General features: G+C 40.4%; 2 protein-coding genes across 2 annotated transcripts; both read left to right on the forward strand.

Moving 5' to 3' along the window:
* The first annotated feature begins 604 nt into the window (after positions 1-604).
* scaf4a (SR-related CTD-associated factor 4a) lies at positions 605-13,281 on the forward strand. Its single transcript, XM_082549809.1, has 19 exons — positions 605-806; positions 2,300-2,383; positions 2,485-2,529; positions 2,623-2,784; positions 3,626-3,758; positions 3,855-3,991; positions 4,121-4,315; positions 4,546-4,631; positions 4,758-4,839; positions 5,072-5,248; positions 5,456-5,529; positions 5,692-5,882; positions 5,965-6,065; positions 6,429-6,542; positions 6,629-6,785; positions 7,103-7,230; positions 8,177-8,330; positions 9,202-9,357; positions 9,614-13,281. The coding sequence occupies exons 1-19, from the start codon at positions 777-779 to the stop codon at positions 10,816-10,818; spliced, it is 3,411 nt and encodes a 1,136-aa protein (XP_082405935.1). The 5' UTR covers positions 605-776; the 3' UTR covers positions 10,819-13,281.
* Positions 13,282-14,636: 1,355 nt separating this feature from the next.
* sod1 (superoxide dismutase 1, soluble) lies at positions 14,637-18,587 on the forward strand. Its single transcript, XM_082549987.1, has 5 exons — positions 14,637-14,771; positions 16,075-16,171; positions 16,322-16,391; positions 17,909-18,026; positions 18,205-18,587. The coding sequence occupies exons 1-5, from the start codon at positions 14,700-14,702 to the stop codon at positions 18,310-18,312; spliced, it is 465 nt and encodes a 154-aa protein (XP_082406113.1). The 5' UTR covers positions 14,637-14,699; the 3' UTR covers positions 18,313-18,587.
* Positions 18,588-19,935: the final 1,348 nt, after the last annotated feature.

The raw sequence follows: 19,935 nt of genomic DNA on the forward strand, positions 1-19,935 counted from the left end.
ACATTAAAGATATTTACTTATTAGAATTATATTGATGCTACTGAGGAAAAAGTGCACTTGTTAATAATAAATCTGAATGTATTTTGTGACAATATTAATATATATATATATATATATATATATATATATATATATATATATATATATATATATATATATATATATATTAAAGTACGATTTTAGTATATCATCGTAGAATAAGACATTTAAGGAGTAATCAGTGCAAAAAATCTTTTATTGCAAAATTATGACAGCAAAGCACACCTGCCATTTTTGATTTGATTCTATAGTCTGCTTGGAGTGCAGTAAAGATGACAGTGGTCAAACCCAGGAGTTGCCAATTCATTTTCGCAAGGGGCCACGAGAGCACCAATGTAGTTATAAACAGATTTTAAAAAAGAACTAATGTTGACCAGAACTAAGTCCAGCTTATTGATTGGGCCCTCCACAACAATCCCAGTTTCTCATAAGGCCACTTGGGAAAATCCATTGCCCAACCCAGTCAAAACAAATGTTTGTGTCGATAGCTTGTCTCCTTCAAAGGGCACTATGTACACTGTCCACGCAACATGCTGCCCCCTTGTGGACAAAACTTAGAACAACAACATTGAATCCCATCATGCTTTGCCGTACCCGCCGACCCGAACACCTCCAATGCGAAGCTAACAGGCGTTAGCTACCGGGAGCGGACATGTTGTACCGACCCTTTCTTTAATAAACATCGCTGTAAGCGGGGAACCGGGAATTTAAGGGAAGGCTCGGAGCGTCTGGCAATCATGGATGCCGTCAACGCCTTTAACCACGAGGTAAGTGGCCTTCGCTGAGTGTCTGAACTCCCCTAGTGTGGTGCTGCTGATCATGGAGCTGCTGCTGTTGCACTGGAGTTAGCCTAGCTGGTCGAAGCAGTGGGCCTGCTCGGTGAGTTAACTGGACATCTTATTCGGCTTAAGTGTTGCGCTTGTTTGGCACCCCTGAAGTAAACGAATGCCACTGGAAGGAATAGTTGGATTTTCGGCCACCCACTAAGCTTACACAGTAATATCCAGTCAGTAGCGTTTCCAGTGACTGCCGCTTTGCTAGCTTGTGGGAGTAAGTTGTGGTTACCAACACAATGCAAATGAGAACGCGCAACCACAGGTAGAAAGATCAATACAGCAATAGCTTGTTACCATACTGTACACAAACAGACTGAATGTTCATTACAGCCTCGTTAATGTTAAAACCAGTGCTCGGTAAGAAGATGCTAGGCCAAGTTACTACAAGGCCTGACTAAAGGCGGTTGATGTTGTTAGGAGTCCAGTCAAAACACTAGTCAAGCCATGTTTTGGTGTTTCTGCCTGCACCCGCGAATTTGACTCACCACAGAGACTGAGGGGCAGAAAGACATTTCTTGTCGCATCTTAACACGCTTGTTCAGATCATGTTTCTTGTACCATATCTGAGCTCTCGTGGTTGTGAACAGCCCACGATGCTTCTTGAGCGATATCGTCCAGTTTCAATTGTAGTTTCTGTCTCACACCCAAGCAGAGAAAGTAGTGGCTGACAATGAATGCACATCACTATTTGATACATATAGATACGCACACACGTGTGACTCATATTCGAATACAATCTTAACCTTGTTGTCAAAGGTGTATAGATGTCTAAATTACATTTTCTCCAGATCCTCTCCATCTTGTCTATTTTATTCTGAATAAACATTTAAAAAGCACACACTGTCACAAAGCTGTATGTTGTAGCTAATGTGAGTTATGTTGCAAACCATTCAAAAAGGCCAACTGCACCTTGGCAGAGTTGAGGAACAGCTGAAATTTTGTTTTGATGTGAATTATAGTGGGAAATACAATACTGCATGATTCTTTGAAGTGTTTTTATTTATGAAAACAAAATGGAAATATGCCTGATTTTTGCCCATTCATTTTCATCATAGTGGTCCTGGTGTTTTGTGAATTCACCGTACCCATTTATTTATGCGGTTTCCTTTTTCAGTATGACTAAATAAACTCAAGTTACCCTGAGCCATGCTGTAGCATCGATCAACAGTTACAGCAGATGGGTTAAAAAAGATCCTCATTAATCTTTATGAGTCTGTATAAACTGGGATATTCATTGCTTGGATACCACCTGGTCTGCATCTATCATTTAATGCAATTATAACGTGAATGCAGTAAAGACCCAAATGTGGCTGTTTGATATGGGATGAGGAGTAGTGATGAAATAGAAGTGATCAGCACCACCCTGGACACTCCTCCAGCGTCGTGACTCTCCATCTCACAGAATGATTATCTTCTATGTCTAGTTATTCTCATTGATGGACTCCAAACCCCCAATATCTCGGGCAAAGATGATCTCCATCACCAAATCTGCCATCAAAGCAATGAAAGTAAGAATACGACATTAGAATGATTCTTGTATATTTATTTAATTTGTTATGTTTGGGGTCTATAATATAACGGCATGCTCATTTGCTCCTCTCTTCCTCAGCTTTACAAACATGTGGTCCAGATTGTGGAAAAGTTTATAAAAAAGGTGAGCCGAGTCTGTTTTCATTAAAGTTTGCAGACTGTGTCTCTTCACTAAATACCAATGAACTCTGCTGTTTTCTTCCTCTTTTCCCTCCAGTGTAAGCCTGAGTATAAGGTAGCAGGCTTATATGTGGTGGATTCCATTGTTAGGCAGTCCAGACACCAGTTTGGACCTGATAAGGATGTGTTTGGACCAAGGTTCACCAAAAACATTACAGGAACTTTTGAGAACCTCTGCCTTTGCCCCGTGGAAGACAGGGTAAGAGAAGAGACCTGGTGACAATTTCATTGCACTGCAAATTAACCCGAGTATTTGCCGCGTCTCAGTGTTTCCCACAGATTTACGTTCTCCTTGTGGTGGGTGGTGCAGGCATATGGGCGCGTGTGTGCAGGAGCAAAAAACTGGTAGCATATGCACACTTTCCCAAACAAATTATTCAGTATACACTACTCCTGTGCAGTAGTCCCAGTGAGCTTGGCATTGCAGCACATCAACCAGTTCTACCCCTGCTGCAGGTTCTGGTTTAAGGAATCCTGTCCCCAGCTAGAGATATAGGAGCTGGAGTTTGCCCAGGAGGCAAGTGAATGATGATGGTGTGAGTCTATCGTCAATCCCAGGGTTGATGGTTTGACCCACAGCTCCTTCACTTCATATGTCGAAGCATCCTTGGGCAAGATACCGAACCCCAAATTGCCTGTAACATATCCATCAGACTGTGATTGTGTGTGATAGATAGAAAGCATTTAAAGCACTGCATGATTGTGGCTTCTAGTAGAGAGCCACTCTGAGTACTTAAAGTGGAAAAGGGCTGTATAACTTCCTATCCATGATGACTGGAACTACCACAGTTGTGACTTTGAAGAAAAAAAAAAAGGGCTTTCTATCTATAACTGATCTTGAGATGTGATTGTTCTCTTGGCAGGATAAAAGACTAAAGATGTTAATAATAAAATGAGTTGCCAGTTATAGTTTGGTGGTGGTGGGGGGGAAGGGGGGTTGTAAGTATATTTGGATTACCTGCCTGCCCAAGTTAAATCTGTTCATAGGTAGCGCTCCATTGTAATGATAAATGTCCTGTGCTAAATATTTTCATTTATAGAGTAAAATTGTGCGGGTGTTGAACCTGTGGCAGAAGAATGGGGTGTTCAAGATTGAAGTTATTCAGCCCCTCTTGGACATGGCAGCTGGCTCTGGCAGTGGTGCTGCACCCAACACAGGCGCAGATGAGCCAGGTAATTTTTGAGGTTGTGCATTGCTTTATTAATATAATATTAATATGTTGATGTATGATGTTGGCATTTGAAAACAAACGTTCTCTCTTCTGGCAGGTTCTCCTCCACCTCCAGCCAAAGAGCCAGTTACAGTGGTAACGGCAAACTCCACCATGATACCTGCTGCTCAGCTGCACAACTCTGATGCCTTTGCTGCCGTGGCACAGCTCTTCCAGTCCTCACAGGGTCAGCAGGTATGTTTTTACTAATGCGGACTGGCATTAGATTGTTGCCTTATTCACTTTCTTGTATTTTTGTTACTTCTTAAGCATCTTTCACATCTTTATTACTGACTCTTCTTTCACTCTGTTTTGGGCATCTAGCTCCAACAGATCCTGCAGAACTTTCAGCAGCACCCAGTGAAGCCAGAGACCAACACCCAGCCTTCACCGCAGATTATTCAACCACAGGCCCCAAATGTTTCTGCTGGACTGGGCATGGTCGCGCCACAACCTCCCCTTCCCTCCCAGCCCGCCCAACTAACCCAGCCTGCCCAGCAGAAGACGGCCTTTGACAAGGTGACAATGCATTCTTGTATTTGCATGATGTTCTTTATTTTATTTTATTTTCTTTACCGTCAGGCAAGAAGGTAAAGATGCCCACCTAAAACCTTTTCAAATTTATATCATAGGTGCATCTGCTAGAAGGCTGAAGGGTATCACACGGTATAGCACAGTAAAGGAAAAGTAAGGCTGAAGAAGCGTTGCCACATGAAGAAAACATCATTATTTGTGTGTTTCTCTCGCAGAAATTGCTGGACCGTTTTGATTATGATGATGAACCAGAAGTTGGAGAAGAAACAAAGAAGGATGAAATCTCCTCTCAGCCCCCCTTGTAAGCTTCTTAATTTATTTTATATGCTGCAGTCTGTGATACCAGAAAGCAGAAAGCTTTGATGAAAATGTATTTTTTTAACAAAATAAAAGCTGTGGAGCTGATAGTGTATTTTTATCATCGCAGTATGCAGCAGCCTCCAGCCTTTCCACAGCACATGGATCACTTTAAACCACAGATTAATATACCACAGGACATCTCACAGCAGGTAAAAAGAACAAGACTTTTAAATGAAAAAGAGCTTCTTCTTTATTGACAAATCTTAACATCTCATTTTGTAGCTTGATTTAACAATAGGATTACATAATACTACGGCTTATTATAAATGCACATACAACTGTTTACAGTATATGCTCTCTATCTGAAATAAAACGGAGAACTGAGTTTGTTACTGAGAAACTGATTTGAGGGATCGTGTTATATGTTTTTCTTCCCCTCAGGTTCCTCTTCCTCCTAATGGGCAGCTCCAGGTCCACGGTTTACCACCAGGACAGAGCTTTCCTGCTGTGATGCCTCCTATGGGCCACATGCTGTCAGGGATGTCCCTCTCTGGTTCTTCTGGGCCTCCAGGCTTCCCTGGGGTTTACCATCACCAGAATGCAGCCCAGCAACAACAGGTAGGCAAACAGTAGCATAAAGATGTCACAATAAATTGTAGTTGGGCATAAAATTGTAGCAAATTGAGAAAAATGTCAGAAAATTAAATTCTGATGTTTTGAAATTGTTTTGTTTTTTGGTCTTCTGTAACTTTGACTTGCACAGAGATGTAGTTCTGTCGCTGTAACAGATTTTACTCATAATGTATCTTCTCTATACTGTGTCAGGATTTGCCAATGGATGTGGACCATTCATCCATGAGAGATGGCAGACATGGCCGAAGATCACACTCAGGCTCCAGGTAAACGTCTAAAACAGGATGTAATTTTTCAAACTAGGTTTCCTTGTTCACACTGTTATATCTTATTTCCTGTTTATTTTGCCATATGTAGATAATCTTCTTAGTATACACTGTTTAAATATAATGCTTTGAGTTGAAATGTCTTCTCCCCCCGCTCCCCAGATCTCCAAAGCGAAGGAGATCACGGTCCAATTCTCGTACACGTCGATCCAGGCACAGGCGATCCCGCTCACGCTCAAGGGATCGGCGTCATCACTCACCTCGCTCACGCTCGCAGGAGCGCAGAGAGAGAGAGAAGGAGAGAGAGAGACGGCAGAAAGGTCTTCCACCAATTAAGAGCGAGACAGTCAGCAGTAAGTCATCATCTGTTTATTATCGTAAGACTTTCAGTTACATTCTTTAGTTCCTAACTCTTTGCTCTCTTCTCCTGTTTAGTTTGCAGCACTACTCTCTGGGTAGGCCAGCTGGACAAGAGAACACAGCAGCAAGATGTCGCCTGTTTACTCGAGGAGTTTGGGCAGATAGAGTCCATCAATGTAAGTTCTCTCACAGAGATCAGCTTTCAGTTTATCTAACTGTGAGGTCATCCTGCAACCGACACTTTGTTGATTAAATCTTTCAGTCAGCTTGTAGTAAATTTGACTTTATATACTTTCTTGATTTTTATAGAACTTGTTACACAGACAGCTCAAAGCCTCAACTTTGTTATTTGTATTTGATACAGTTTGTGTTAATAAGTGTGATGAAAATGGAGTAAATGCTGACATCAAATTTGCACCAAAGGCTCTACATGTTTAAAAAAAAAACAAACCCACTAATTACAGGCTCAATAAAGTGGATGAGTATGACTTGTTTTTTGTTTTTAAACACTCGTTTTTTTGTTGTCTTCTCTCTTTAAGATGATCCCTCCACGTGGCTGTGCTTATATTGTTATGATACATAGGCAAGACGCCTTCAGGGCTCTACAGAAGCTCAGCAGGGGAACATTCAAAGTTAACCAGAAAGCCATTAAGGTGAATGAGCAACACTGATTGTTGCTTTGTCATGTATTAGTTTTGTTAGGAAAGGGCAAAACTAATAAGTTGCTTTTACTTATCAGATTGCTTGGGCTTTGAACAAGGGCATAAAGGCTGACTATAAGCAGTACTGGGATGTGGAGCTGGGTGTCACCTACATACCTTGGTCTAAAGTCAGAGAGGACCAGTTAGAGGAGCTTAAAGAAGGAGGAATGCTCGATGTGGACACTTTATCACCAGGTAAAAAAAGAAAAAATGAAGACACTTTATTTTGAATTATTTAGTTTAATTCATTTTTGTTATTTAATTAAAAGATCAAATTACTTTTAGTGTTCTTATGTTTTATTCTGTCTTCTGTGTACCTCATGTTGCTTTTACCAGTTTTATTACATTTGCTCTGCCTTATTATTGGCTTGTCAACTGTAAAGCACTATAAGCTGAACCAATCCCCATGAAAGTTATTATACACATACAGTACGATTTTGTAGGGGTTAAGGAATCATGCTGTTCCTCAGAGATATTGTTTTAATTAAAAAAAAAAATGCTGTCTTTTCTAGAGTGGAGTGGCACGAGGAAGGCTCTCGACCACCCAGAGGAACTCACTCACAACGGCCGTTCAGAGCAACAGCAGCCTGAGGAGACACAAGCTGTACCTGTACCTGCCCCAAATGCTCCTCCTACACAGGTTAAAAAAAAGCCATATAAACTGTTACCAGTATCGTCATATCCTAGACTTTGAGAGGTGTTGCTTATTGCTAATTTAAAAGAAGCAGCTGTGTTTGACTGCTATTGTTGTGGGTATGTAAATGCTGAGTGGACTATGTTGATGAGAAAATTGGAGAATTGGTGTTCGAAAAATAACATAAAAGGTAATCAGTATACACACATGGTTTTATTTCAGTCTGGTCCTTGTACCATAATGTTTTTCCAGAAATGCGTTTTTGCTAAGCTAAAACTACATGTAATGCTACATGGCTAATTAAGTTGTATCTTTACACACTTTATTACTAGCAGCCTGTTGCAGAAACATGAAATAGTATTTTTGTACAAAATGGGTGATTCCCAAAGAGCTGCTAGCTGCATGCTTTGTGATGTGTCCATGAAACATTTGAGGATATTAGACAAGTGGAGAACAGAGGGAGTGGCAGGCCTGGAGATTGACAGAAAGTCAAGTCCTAAAGAAATGGGGAACAAATTTTGCTACTGTTTTTGACCAATGCCAAATTTTATACAAGAACGGGACCGAATGGCAACAGGTCTTACGGACTGATGAAAAGAAAAAAATATTTTCAAACATGTATGTACAGAGGAGGGCAGGAGAGGGGTACCAGCAGTGTGTCTACAGCCATCTGTCAAACCTCGTAGAGGCTTTGCCATAATTCAGGGCTGCATTTTGGCCAGAGGTGTTAGAGAGCTTGTCCTAATAGACTGAATTATCAACATGCAAAAGTACTGTCAGATTTTTGTCCACCATCTGGAAAGTGTCTGATTGGCAGCAGTTCCATTTTTCAGGATTGCAATGATCCCAAATGCACTGTCAGTGCAGTAAAGGCATACCTGGATAGAAACACAACATGAAACACTGTCTCACACTTCTCTCATTTAAAATCAACTGTAACTTCTGTTCTCAGGTCCCTCCAATGCAGCAGCCAATGGTTGGTGTGGGTTCTCTCCAACCTCCTGTCTTTCCTGGGCCTATAGGCATGCCTCCACCTTCCTTCCCTCCAGGTGTCCCGCTGCCTCCTTTCATCAGACCTGGCTTCAACCCCATGCAAATGCCTCCAGGTAACAATTTCTATTATTTAATCATACTTTTGTTTGTGGTCTTTTTTATACAGTGTCTGCTCTCAGGTTTGTGTTTTTGTTTTCTTCTTTTATATACCCCTCAGCCGTAAAAGGCTGATAGAGTATTGTTGTTGGACACCCAAGTTTGTGAATGCGATAACTGGAAAACAAGGCGATTTTCAAATTACTACTTAAAATCTGGGACAAGTTTGAATCTCAGTGACCTTGACAAAAATCTTGTATGTGATAACTTGAGAATAAAGCGACATAAGTGTTTGAAATTGATACCATCAACTAGGAGGCTGAGGGGCAGCACTGGACACTGCCAGTAATAGAAATAAGAAAAGGACAAGAGTCAGTTTTAACTTGTGATTCATTTTATTTAATAATGATGGCAGCTGGGGACTGAGGTATGTAATGATGACTGTTAACCCATTTATTGAGTCATTAAAAAGCTCTTAATCGTTTTGCTTTCATGAGTGAATTGTGACTGAAAGCAAATCATGCAGGACATGATTTTTTTGTGTTCCCATCATGTTGTCAGAAGGAGATCAAAAAGTTCGTAATGATAAAGATTTAAAGGGTAAAACAGAACAAAATCCATGTTTCTTGTATTTTAATATTTATGGGGGATAGTGGATGTTGACTAGTGTTATTTCTCTCTTTTCACATTTACGTTTATCAGAAATACATTTATTCATTTGCTAACTTGCGTGCATGTTATGAATGAGATTTTGGCAGTTTGATTTTGCTGTTTTACTTCAACAAACTGCACAAGTGCACCTTTTCAGATTTTACCCATCCAGCTTAGTCCAAGTCATTTTTAATTGAATCAAACAGGACCCTAACTCCTTTTATTACTCTTCTTCAGGTTTTCCTCTCCCTGGTGCTATGCCTCTTGGTCCCCCTCCTCCTTCTAAAACTGGAGTTGAGGACCCCCCTCTAGACCCAGCAGGTCTGGGAAACCGGAAAAATGACGAGGCCCTCGAGGCTCCCAACATCTTTAATAATCAGATGGGATCTATGGGTCAGTCTGCCTTTCTTACCTATCACAGAAAGTGATGTTTCCCTTCTCCTCTATCCATTCTAAAGAGACTTATGTTTGACCATTAAAGTGTTATTTTCTTGCTAAATAAACATAGAAAAGTGCTAGAAGTCACTTAGTTGTTTTGCAATATAGTACCAAAGATTTTGTAGTTAGTGTTTGTTTAAATATATTGTTTATTTGTAATCATAAGTACATTGTAGTTATATTAATGCTATACTTTGGTTTTCGTCTTTAGTTAACCAGGTAGGCTTGCCTCCAGGTGGACCTCTGGGTGCTCCTCCAGGCGGACATCTAGGTGTTCCTCCAGGTGGACCTTCAGGTGGACCTCCAGGTGCTCCTCTGGTGGGGCCCCAGGGCGGCCATCCCGGCAGCATTCCACCCCCCTCAGGTGGTCTTCTAGGGGCACGGCCTGGTTTGATTCCCCTCCAGCGTCCTCCTGTTCCCCCACCAACACACATGCAGCGTTTCCCACCACCCCATGGCTCAAGGCCACCTCACCCCGGCATGCCCCCCATGCCCCCACAGATGATGCCCAGGGGGCCACACCCTCAAATGATGCAGCACCATGAGCCACCTCCGCCTAAAGGAGCCTTTGGGATGCCCCCGCCGCACAATTTAAGGGCTCCTTTCCCTCATGGGCATGGCCCCCCTCCTCAGGGTCCACCTCCTTTTACCCGACCAGGCGGTCCTCGGAGTCTAGAGGGGCCAGAAGAAATGGATAGCAGACCATTCAGGGGAGACAGGCCTGGTTTCAGGGACAGAGAGCTAGAGAGGGACAGAGACTGGGATCGAGATAGGGAAAGAGGTTTTGGAGGTGGCAGGCGTCCATTTGGCGATGGAGGGAGAGGAGCAGGTGGTGATAAAATGGATGGTAGGGACAGGCTTGGAGGATGGCAGGAAGATGGAGGCGATCACCGGGGTGGAGGATGGGAGAGAGACAGAGACCGAGATCGTGACAGGGATCGCGACCGGGATCGAGAACGAGATCGGGACAGAGACAGGCGGGACTGGAGGGAGAGGCGAAGCAGCCTCGATAGCGACAGGGAACGTGCCAGGGGCGATGATGGAGATAGAGAGCGAGCGAGGGGGGAGGGAACAGAACGAGGAAGTCGTGAGAGAGGCAGAGGAGCCGAGGCAAAAGGAGACAGGCCAAGGCGGTCAGAACGGCGTGAGAGGGCCACACGCTGGGACAAAGATGACCGTTTAGCCGAACTGGAAAACATGGACAGATTTCGGACCCCTAACAGTACAGAGCAACCTTGCGTGACCCCTGAGGTTACCAAGGAAACCAGTAAGGAGCCAGGTGTGGAAGCTTCTGAAAAGAAGCCAGAATCAGAACTTATAGCTCCGCCTCCAGAGGGAACTGCTTCTACAGGAGAAGAGGCACCCTCTGAGCCGGCTCAAAGTGAACCCACAGAAGCAAACGAGGAGGCTGCATAGACTGCTGCGAACCACTGATGGATAGGAACGTGTCTCTGCCATGATAGTCAGTCTGTTCTTGGCAGACTGATTCAAACTAATCAGTTTGTTCGTCACTGACTGACAGTTTCTGGGCAGTAAGTCGAAAAGATCTCCCACAAATGTTGTTAAGCTTATGAAAATTGATGTCGTCAGGCTTCACGTGTCAAAATTAGGCCTGTGTTTCAAAACAAGTGAAAATCACTTTGGATAAATGGCCGTAGTTTTTCTCCTTCCTGCAGGTTATAAGAACGGACAGTGTTTGCATGCTCATGTAGCTCTATTTGTTTTTGCTGTAGTTGGTTTGCCAACGAAGGAAACGACTGATTTGTATGACACATTTCTTTTACTTCACGCCCCTAATTTACTGGAAAAAAGGATGTTTTCAAAGATGTAAATGGTATTGTTTTAGATTGTTTTTAAATTTGCCAAATTGTCATCATGTCAAACACTGAATAACTTTTCAAGCAACTCCATTATACCTAGGCTTTTTTGTTTGTTTGTTTGTTTTTTAATTATCTCGTTGCTTTTTTGTGTTCTAAATTCTCATTGCATTTTCACATCCAGGAAGGCACAGGTTTGAAAGGAGTTGTTGTGGCCTTAAAATCTAATTCAGTTACTTGCAGGGCTTGCAATTTAAAAATAAGGAAAAGGAAAAAAAGAAGACAAATGGAAAATACAAACTCCTTGATGTTTGGGTAATATACACTTTGAGTTAGACGTTGGAATAATAACACAGCCCTTCTTTCAGTTATGTCCCCACTTTCTGCCTTTGAATCACATCAGTAAGAATAAAAACAGAGCTTTAGTGCAATAACTGATGATTTTGTGAAATATACCGTATCCTTAAAAAGTCACAGCATAACAGTTTTTTTTAAATATTACCGGTACTTCTAAAGACACGCTAGTACAGGATTTCTTTAAAAAAACAAACATAAAACTTGTTGTTATCGAACTGTATCGTCACAACATCGCTGATCCCAGTGTGTTAGCTCTCAGAATCTTTTATTGTGTTTGGATTTGATTATATGATACAAACCTGTATAACTGGTCATAACCAAGAACCTAAACTATAACAGAGGCAGTATAAATCTATAATAAAATCTGTAAAGTAGATTAAGCTTGATATTGACATGAGGTCAATAAAAGCCCGAGGTTGGCTTTGTTTTGGTAGTCAGAGTGATCTGAACATTCAGAAATTGTCTTGCTTAAATAAAAGTCCTTTGCAAGCAAATCAACGTGTCACCTTGAATAACAGATCATCAAAAGTAGAAACAAAGAAGACGCTACTGGTAAAGTTAAGAATTATACTGCCTGCCAAATTTTGAAAACAATGTTTGCAGCATAAAGTTGTGCAAGTAAAATGCCACTGAAAACGTTACCCCCCCCCCCCCCGGTCTAAGACATTCGTACCTAATGTGCGTGTGTGTGTGTGCATTTTGTTTTTTATTTCCTCAGCTAAAGAAAGACTTCCTCAGATTCAGCAGATAAAAATCTTATTTTATTGTTAACTATGCAGAATGTGCAAATATTCAGGCCCAAGCTTAGGTGGATATTGAGCATTTTGATTAACCCTGTGAGGATCAGAAATAACTCATAACTCCTAACACTATGTTTTGCTGGAAAATAACCTAACAAATTTCAGGGGGAGGAAAAATGTAAATAGCTTTAGATTCTTGTGAGCTAGAATGTTTAGGGTTTTTGTTTTTGTTTTTTTTTTGTCCCCTAATTGCTGAGACATGGGAGAACAATTTTTGTAAGCCAAATACTAATAACATAGGGTCCCGGGTTTCTTGCACTTCTCACAAGGATAGATACAAGTTTCTGTGTACGTGGTTGTTTGTCTCTTAGTAGAAGTCCATTTTTGGATCACACACAAGAGTCCTGTTGTGTTTTGGAAGCATTTCCCATCTTTCTCGTCCATCCATCACAGTCATAAATTAGTTTTGACTACATGGAAATACAGAATGAATCCTGTGGCTATTTGCTTTTATGCTCTTTGATAAAACACAGCTTACTAACTAGGTCTCCGTATCACTGTAGACATACTGTATCTGATATTGTTAAAATCACAAGCCCAGATTCAGCAAGCATAATACTTGTTCCCGAACAATTTCACACAAACAGAGACAAAGAGGGTATATCTAACGCGATGAGATGAAGAACATTGCTTGGGACACTGCTGTAAATATGCTTGTATCACTGACGATTTTGAAAGACTCGCAGTAATTTCTGTTAATAATCTGTGATTTCTTTATCTGAGAGAAACGCGTCGACTTGGAAGGAACAACAGAGGCCCTTTGCTTTAACGTTTTTAACTCCTAGTGGTTTGAAAATTGACAGATGTTTCTATGATTTGTTAAAAAAAAGCAGAAGACATGGACATTAAATCTTCAATATTTCAACCATAGGATATTGTTTTTAATAAACTATTTTTGTACCAAATTATTTTTGTGTTCAATTTTTTTTTCTTATGTAGTATGATGTATGATGTTTACTTATGATCCTGCCACAGCACTTGAGGCAGGTTGAGGTGTGTACTTTGAGCCATTGTGGCACCTCGAATCTTTTCATTTTCAGCCATTCTGTTGTAGATTTGTTGCTGTGATTGGGACCATTGTTTTCCTGCATGACTCAATTTTGTTCAAGGTTTAGCTGTAACATAGATGGCCTCACATTTGACTGTGGTACACGGAGGAGTACCACCACATGGTCTGCTTGGTGCCGCAGTGATAAGGTGCCAGATCATCACTCTTCCATCACAGTGCTTGGCAGTTAGTGTAGTGCTCGTGCTGATATGCTGGCTTTGGTTTTGTTTGGAAATGGCCTATACGCCTTCTCAGATTGATGGGCAGCAACAGATGCTCCTCTAAGATCATTGCTGATATCTTTCTACAAATTGTCAAAATTTCTGCTTTTGTAGCAGTGTTCACACTAATCAATTTAATTTGATTAGCAGCTTGATTATGATTTTTTTTACTCTCAACTCCTATGGCAGCAGTAAACATATACTCATGAAGTGTGATTTTTTTTTTTTTTTTTTTTTTTTTTTTTTTATTGTGGTGGAAGCAAAACGGCAAAAGTAAGAGCGAGTCCTTGACGATGTTTATGTGAAGCTTAGTTTGGATCTTCTTTTGCTGCTGGTTCGGTCAATATTGTTCGGAGAGAGATAAAACTAACAGCTTTAGAATCAGGGCAAAAGGGGCGTAAACACAAAGCGCGGACCCGCCAAAACATCAGAATCAGCGAGCTGTCGGCTTTCAGCCCCGACCGTGTCCGTGCCGTCGGGTGAGAAAGGCGACATCTCACTGATTCTGATCCGCGGTCTGCGCTTTGTGTTTACCTCTTTGTGCAGAAGCCGTGTACCTGCTCTCATTTACTGTTTTAAATGTTTGGTGGTTGTCAAAATTTTGTGAGCTGAGATTCTGGAATTTTGGGCAAAATACATTTATATAAAAAATCGATTCAGGATTTTAATGAATCGATATTACGTTATCCAAGCCAGAATCGATTTTAATCGATGAATCGATTATTAAAACCCACCCCTACTCACAAGGATGCATATGACATTTTTTAAGTACAGGGAACTTTGTCAGATCTACTCTCGAAAAAAATTATATTTCTCACTTATCTGTGTATTTTATATATTTAATTATTTTTATAAAGTCGTTATAGAGATTTTGTTCCGTCTGTCTGATAAGACACTGTCTTAGCGGTGACCAATCAAAATGTGCCCTTTTTAATTTTATTTGATTCTGATTGGTTGATGTAGCATACACCCGCCTATTAGTTATGTAGTATCGCGTAATCGCTTGTCAAAAGCAAGACCACGGCTGGGTGTAGTGTCTGAAACTTCTGCAAAGATGGTGCTGAAAGCTGTTTGCGTTTTGAAGGGAACTAGCGACACTAGTGGGACAGTTTATTTTGAACAGGAGGTAAGACGGGCTATTCTTCTTTGAAGTTGAGAGAAAAAAAACATCCCACAAACTACGCATGTAGCCGTTTAAAAGCGAAACGCTACCGTTATCGCTGACGGCTAAGCTAGCCAAGTTCTGCTCTCTTTAGCTTGTCTAATGGTTAGTTTGCTGTTGGCTTGCTAGCTAGGTACGCGTTACCTTGTGAATGACAGCTCGTGCACAATTGCGTGGGTTTTCTTGCAGTCTGGTCTCATATTCAACGCCACCCCGTTGCTAATTAACCTCAGTTTACTCTGCACTTCAAAGTAGGTTGCTTGTGTAAACCACGCATTTAGCAGGATATATGAAATCACTGGCTTGTCACTATAGCAGTAACATTTGACCACTAAAGCCTGTGCAGTGGTAATGGTTAAAGGTGTGTTTTTTAAGGGCCGCCCAGGCTGTTTGTATAAGAAAGACGCTTGTTGCGTAAATTTAACGTTTGCAGGGCCAGTATAAAACAGACGGCCAGATGTGGTTTCATTAACCAGGCAAGCACTTCTGCATGTAATGCTTTTGCTGTAACTCCGAAACAGCCGGCAAAATGCTTCGATATTATTGTGATCCGTCAAAACGAGCAAACGCGAATTTGCTCGTTATTTTTTGCCGAGTCATTGCCTGTCCTTGTTTTCGTTGCCTTTCGTTTATTTGGCCTTCTTGATAAGGGTAAAGTGCACGGTGCAACCGTCAAAGACACATGGTCCACTCTCAAAGAGACGGACTCATTCACATCAAAGAAGACTTTGTGTGTAAATTACAGTGTATAAGTAATATTTGTAACCAATCATTTGATTTCAGTTCAGTGCATTTTAAAATTTTTAGATCACCAAATCACAACAGTTGCCTTAAGGTGCTTAGAAGGTAGTTTTCTAAGAGATTTCCTGCTGTGTAGACGTGATGAATGATCACCTGTCCTTTTCCATAGAAAATGCATTGCACCCTCCAGTAATAACTTTCAGAAAGCATGATTGTGCAGTTTAAACTAACCGTACCATGCCTTAAAACAAACTTATTGAACATTACTGTTGTTGTAGTTCGATTTAATAAGATCTTTTAGGTTTATATTTGAGAGTATGCCTTTTGTAGTATATCTGAAAGGTCTGTTAATTTTTTGGCACCAAATCCTACAGCCCGGTTTTGTTTTTCCTCTCCTTACCTGATTATAAGAAATGATTACTTCCGTTCAACAGCATGAGTGGAAGTAATCTTCATTCAATATTCCTGTCCTTCTAGCCACCTGACTTAGAGAGCTTCTTTTGTATTTGTGTTTTTGATCTGCTAGAATGACTCAGCCCCTGTGAAGCTGACAGGAGAAATCAAAGGCCTTACCCCTGGTGAGCATGGTTTCCATGTCCATGTTTTTGGAGATAACACAAACGGTAAGTTTCTGTGTGTGAGAGATTCAAATCCAAAGAGACTTGGATTTCTTAATTTTCAGAATTTGATAATGTTACTGCATCACCTAGGTTAGGTAATCTAGACTAAATTTGCAATAGTTCAATATGTTTAATATATATTTTCTTTCCCAGGGTGCATTAGTGCAGGTCCACACTTCAATCCCTACAGCAAGAATCATGCTGGACCTAATGATGCGGAAAGGTGAGTCGAGTCTGAAGAAAAAGTATCAGTATAAAAAGTTAATATATTGCATATCAGTAGTAATGTTACGTCTGACACTGAAGTCCCAAGGCCCGTGTTAAGCAAAGTGGGTGTGTCCAAATGAAACCTTTGTCTAGGCCTGTATTCTTTAGAATATCACGTGGCCACTTGCCTGACTGCCTTGTTATGTGATTCGAGCTGTTAAAAAGACGTGGGAGTTAATTTTTTTTTTCATGAACTGGATCTGAGGTCATTCTGAGGATCATCACGAAGTTACAAGGAGATTTTATGCACATTATGGATCAACAAAAAGGCCAAAAAAAATATCAGCAGTTAGGGAGGATTTTAACATGATACCTCCCAGTAATAACATATCTTTTCAAATCAATCTCTGAGGTATATATTACATTTACATATTCACTGGTATGTAGCACACATGTATTATCACAACAGAGCTGCTGTACATTGAATGACCAGTAAATGTCAGTACTTTCAAATGAGCTTCTTGTGATTTGCCTTCTGGCGAAGCAATTGGCCAGAAAGATTCAACACATTCACGGGGCTTCATTGCACCATCACTACTTCTCAGCAGTGGCTACAATAAGAGGTAATATAAATGGTTACAAAGGACTGAAAGATTCAGTAGGGTGCTTTAAAAATAAGCTTCAGATCATGTCAAGAGGGGCCCTGTTGTGATATGGCTGTGTCATTTTAAGGAAGACCAAAAATAGCCTTGGATTACTTATCATTCAGTTAACTCAAAGTTGCAAATTGTTTGCTTGAATAGATTGATTCTCATATAGAAATGGCCCAGGTGAGTTTGCAGAATTTTGCATGCAGTCTGTGTTAGGTGATGATGCTTAATACTTTCACGTTACACTAGGTTTGACTGTAGCTTTGATTTGCATGTATGTGGAACAAAGGTTAAATGTCACCAGTTTAGGCAACCTGTGATAATTAAAAGTGATGCAGGAAAGTCAGAGAAGGGAACGTACAAACAATATGCTCAGCTGATTTCAAACTGGATAGATTATGTGGAATGAATCCTAACTGTAAGGCCAGCATATGCCATCGTCACACTCTGCAGTGTTGTATCATTAAAACAAAATTCACCACAATAAAAGAGACTTAAGCAATCTTAAGGTGATGTTTGTAAATCTTAAGATTTTTGTAGGTTATATTCCATCCATGAAATATTTATTATTTATACACATGTGGCTCAGAGCGGTAGTGTAGGTGGTACAAACAAACAAAACAAAAACAAAAAAAACTAACAAAAAAACTCTTTGAACTATTACGTTTTATTTATTTACTTATTTTACTTTTTAACTATCTGTCTTTTGACTGGTACTTAATTACTTTGCTGTAGTACAAATGATCATGGGGAAAACCTGCATCAATAGGAAAAGCTGTAAAAAGTATGAAAACAGTTACTATTCCATATTTTCTCCTTCATATTTTCCATATTGACACCCCTGGATAAAAGCAAGGTTGTTTTGTTTTTCCTTTGTAAACAGGCATGTTGGAGACCTGGGGAATGTGACTGCAGGAGCAGATAATGTTGCCAAGATTGACATCACGGACAAAATTATCTCCCTCACAGGTCGTGACTCCATCATTGGAAGAACTATGGTGGTAAGTGAAAAATGACAGTCCTTTGTCACTTTGTTCATTTCCTTTCTGCTTATTTTCATTTCCCTTTTATTCTCATTATATGTGAAAGTGATATATTCCAGATTGCGAGCCTCAAGTTACTGTATGTGGCTTAGCTTTGAGAACTGTTTATGAAAACCTTTTTTGCCCTTTGTATTAGATCCACGAGAAGGCTGATGACCTGGGAAAAGGAGGAAATGAAGAGAGCCTGAAGACCGGTAATGCTGGTGGACGTCTGGCCTGTGGAGTCATTGGAATTACCCAGTAATCAACTTAACAGAACATGAAGCACTGAGTTTAGTTTTGTTTTTCATAGAGCACTTAACAAGACCAATAGAGCTACTTGATGTGACAGTTTGTCCTTTTCAGTTCTCTGTGACTTTTAGTCACCAGTGAAGTAGATGAGCTATGCTTTGTCCTGTTTGTTCCTCATGACAATTGTATGAATGGGGTTATGTTTCCATGTGAGCATCCCAAAGAATTGGTAACGCACAAGTGATGAACAATTGTATACTTAAGGAAAAAAATAAATAGTTCATCTAAGTTGTTTCTTTTTGTGTGTGTGATTGATCTTGTAGTTGAAGGTGGCCCCTTTTTAACCTGTTTGGATCCTCTAAAACATGTAAGGATGAAACACCAGTCAGTTACTGGAAAAGGGCCCCATAGATTTCACTGACATTTTCAATGACTATTTTATGGCTGAAATCTTCCAGTTTTTCTTATGTTAGCTTGTTCAAGAAAAGCAGTGAGAAAGATTAAATATTTAAAGATGATAATTTAGGACTTCAACATTAATACAAACAGCAATGGCCTGTATTTATCAAGCGCTTTACTAGTCCCTAAGGACCCCAAAGTGCTTTACATATCCAGTCATCCACCCACACACATTCACGATGGCAAGCTACATTGTAGCCACAGCCACCCTGGGGCGCACTGACAGAGGCGAGGCTGCCAGACACTGGCGCCACCAGGCCCTCTGACCACCACCAGTAGGCAACAGGTGAAGTGTATGAACCCTGTTACCTGAAATGGTTTTCCAACAGTCTTGAAGTTCCCATCCTGAGCACTTGTTGGCCCTTTTGCCTTAACTCTGCAGTTCATCTCATCCTGAAACCATCTCGACTTGGTTTTGGTCAGGTTACTGTGGAGGCCAGGCCATCCGTGCAGGTGATTTATCTCCAAATATCTCAAAGGCAATGAGAAGTATTTAAAGGTTGGGAAAAGCTGGCTTAATATTGGCTTTAGATGTTTCACTACAATACAGTACAAAACAAAAAATCAGGCAACTTTAAAAAGACATTTTAATATTTTGTAAATTAATTAACCTCACATTTACAACACTATGAACAGGTTACTGTAATTTTACAGTAACTTTTTTTTGCAAATTTAAATGAAAAATCTTGCTGTAAATCTAATTTACAATAAAGTTACTGCAAATGAAAGTCACAGTGATTTCCTTGCTCTAAATGAAATTTCATTTTGCTGCAGGGAATTCCTGCAAAGTGGTAACAACAATAAAACTGATGAATATAAATTCTGCACTGTGTAATACCCCAATCTTCCTCTAGAGGGGGCACTTACTCTTCGCGAATCAGTTGTAACAATTAGCTGTTGGTTTTGTTCTCCAACACAAATTAATCCAAACAGCTTTTGTCTTTTTTATTAAGATTAAAAATCCTGTCACACAGTTTGTGCATTTTTACTTAAAGAAACTAAAATAATACGTATGTATCAGTGGAGGCGAACATCCACAAGTTAGTGTGTTAGTGCTGATCAGGACCTACATAAGGGAAAAAATCCTTACTTTAAATTATTAATTGCTATTTCCTGTAAATATAAACTTCTGGTGTACATGTCACACAGGCGATGAGTGTCAAACTGCTGAAATATC

Source organism: Aulonocara stuartgranti (assembly GCF_965226115.1).
Source record: "Aulonocara stuartgranti genome assembly, chromosome: 10".
In the NCBI taxonomy this organism is placed as follows: Eukaryota; Metazoa; Chordata; class Actinopteri; order Cichliformes; family Cichlidae; genus Aulonocara; species Aulonocara stuartgranti.

Bases quoted from the DNA above. Each gene is read 5' to 3' on its own strand.
- sod1 (XM_082549987.1), top strand. From the start codon at position 14,700: ATGGTGCTGAAAGCTGTTTGCGTTTTGAAGGGAACTAGCGACACTAGT. The intron at 14,772-16,074 runs GTAAGACGGGCT...TTGATCTGCTAG, and splicing joins CAGTTTATTTTGAACAGGAG to AATGACTCAGCCCCTGTGAA. The intron at 18,027-18,204 runs GTAAGTGAAAAA...CCTTTGTATTAG, and splicing joins TCATTGGAAGAACTATGGTG to ATCCACGAGAAGGCTGATGA.
- scaf4a (XM_082549809.1), top strand. From the start codon at position 777: ATGGATGCCGTCAACGCCTTTAACCACGAG. The intron at 4,840-5,071 runs GTAAAAAGAACA...TCTTCCCCTCAG, and splicing joins CACAGGACATCTCACAGCAG to GTTCCTCTTCCTCCTAATGG. The intron at 7,231-8,176 runs GTTAAAAAAAAG...TTCTGTTCTCAG, and splicing joins CAAATGCTCCTCCTACACAG to GTCCCTCCAATGCAGCAGCC.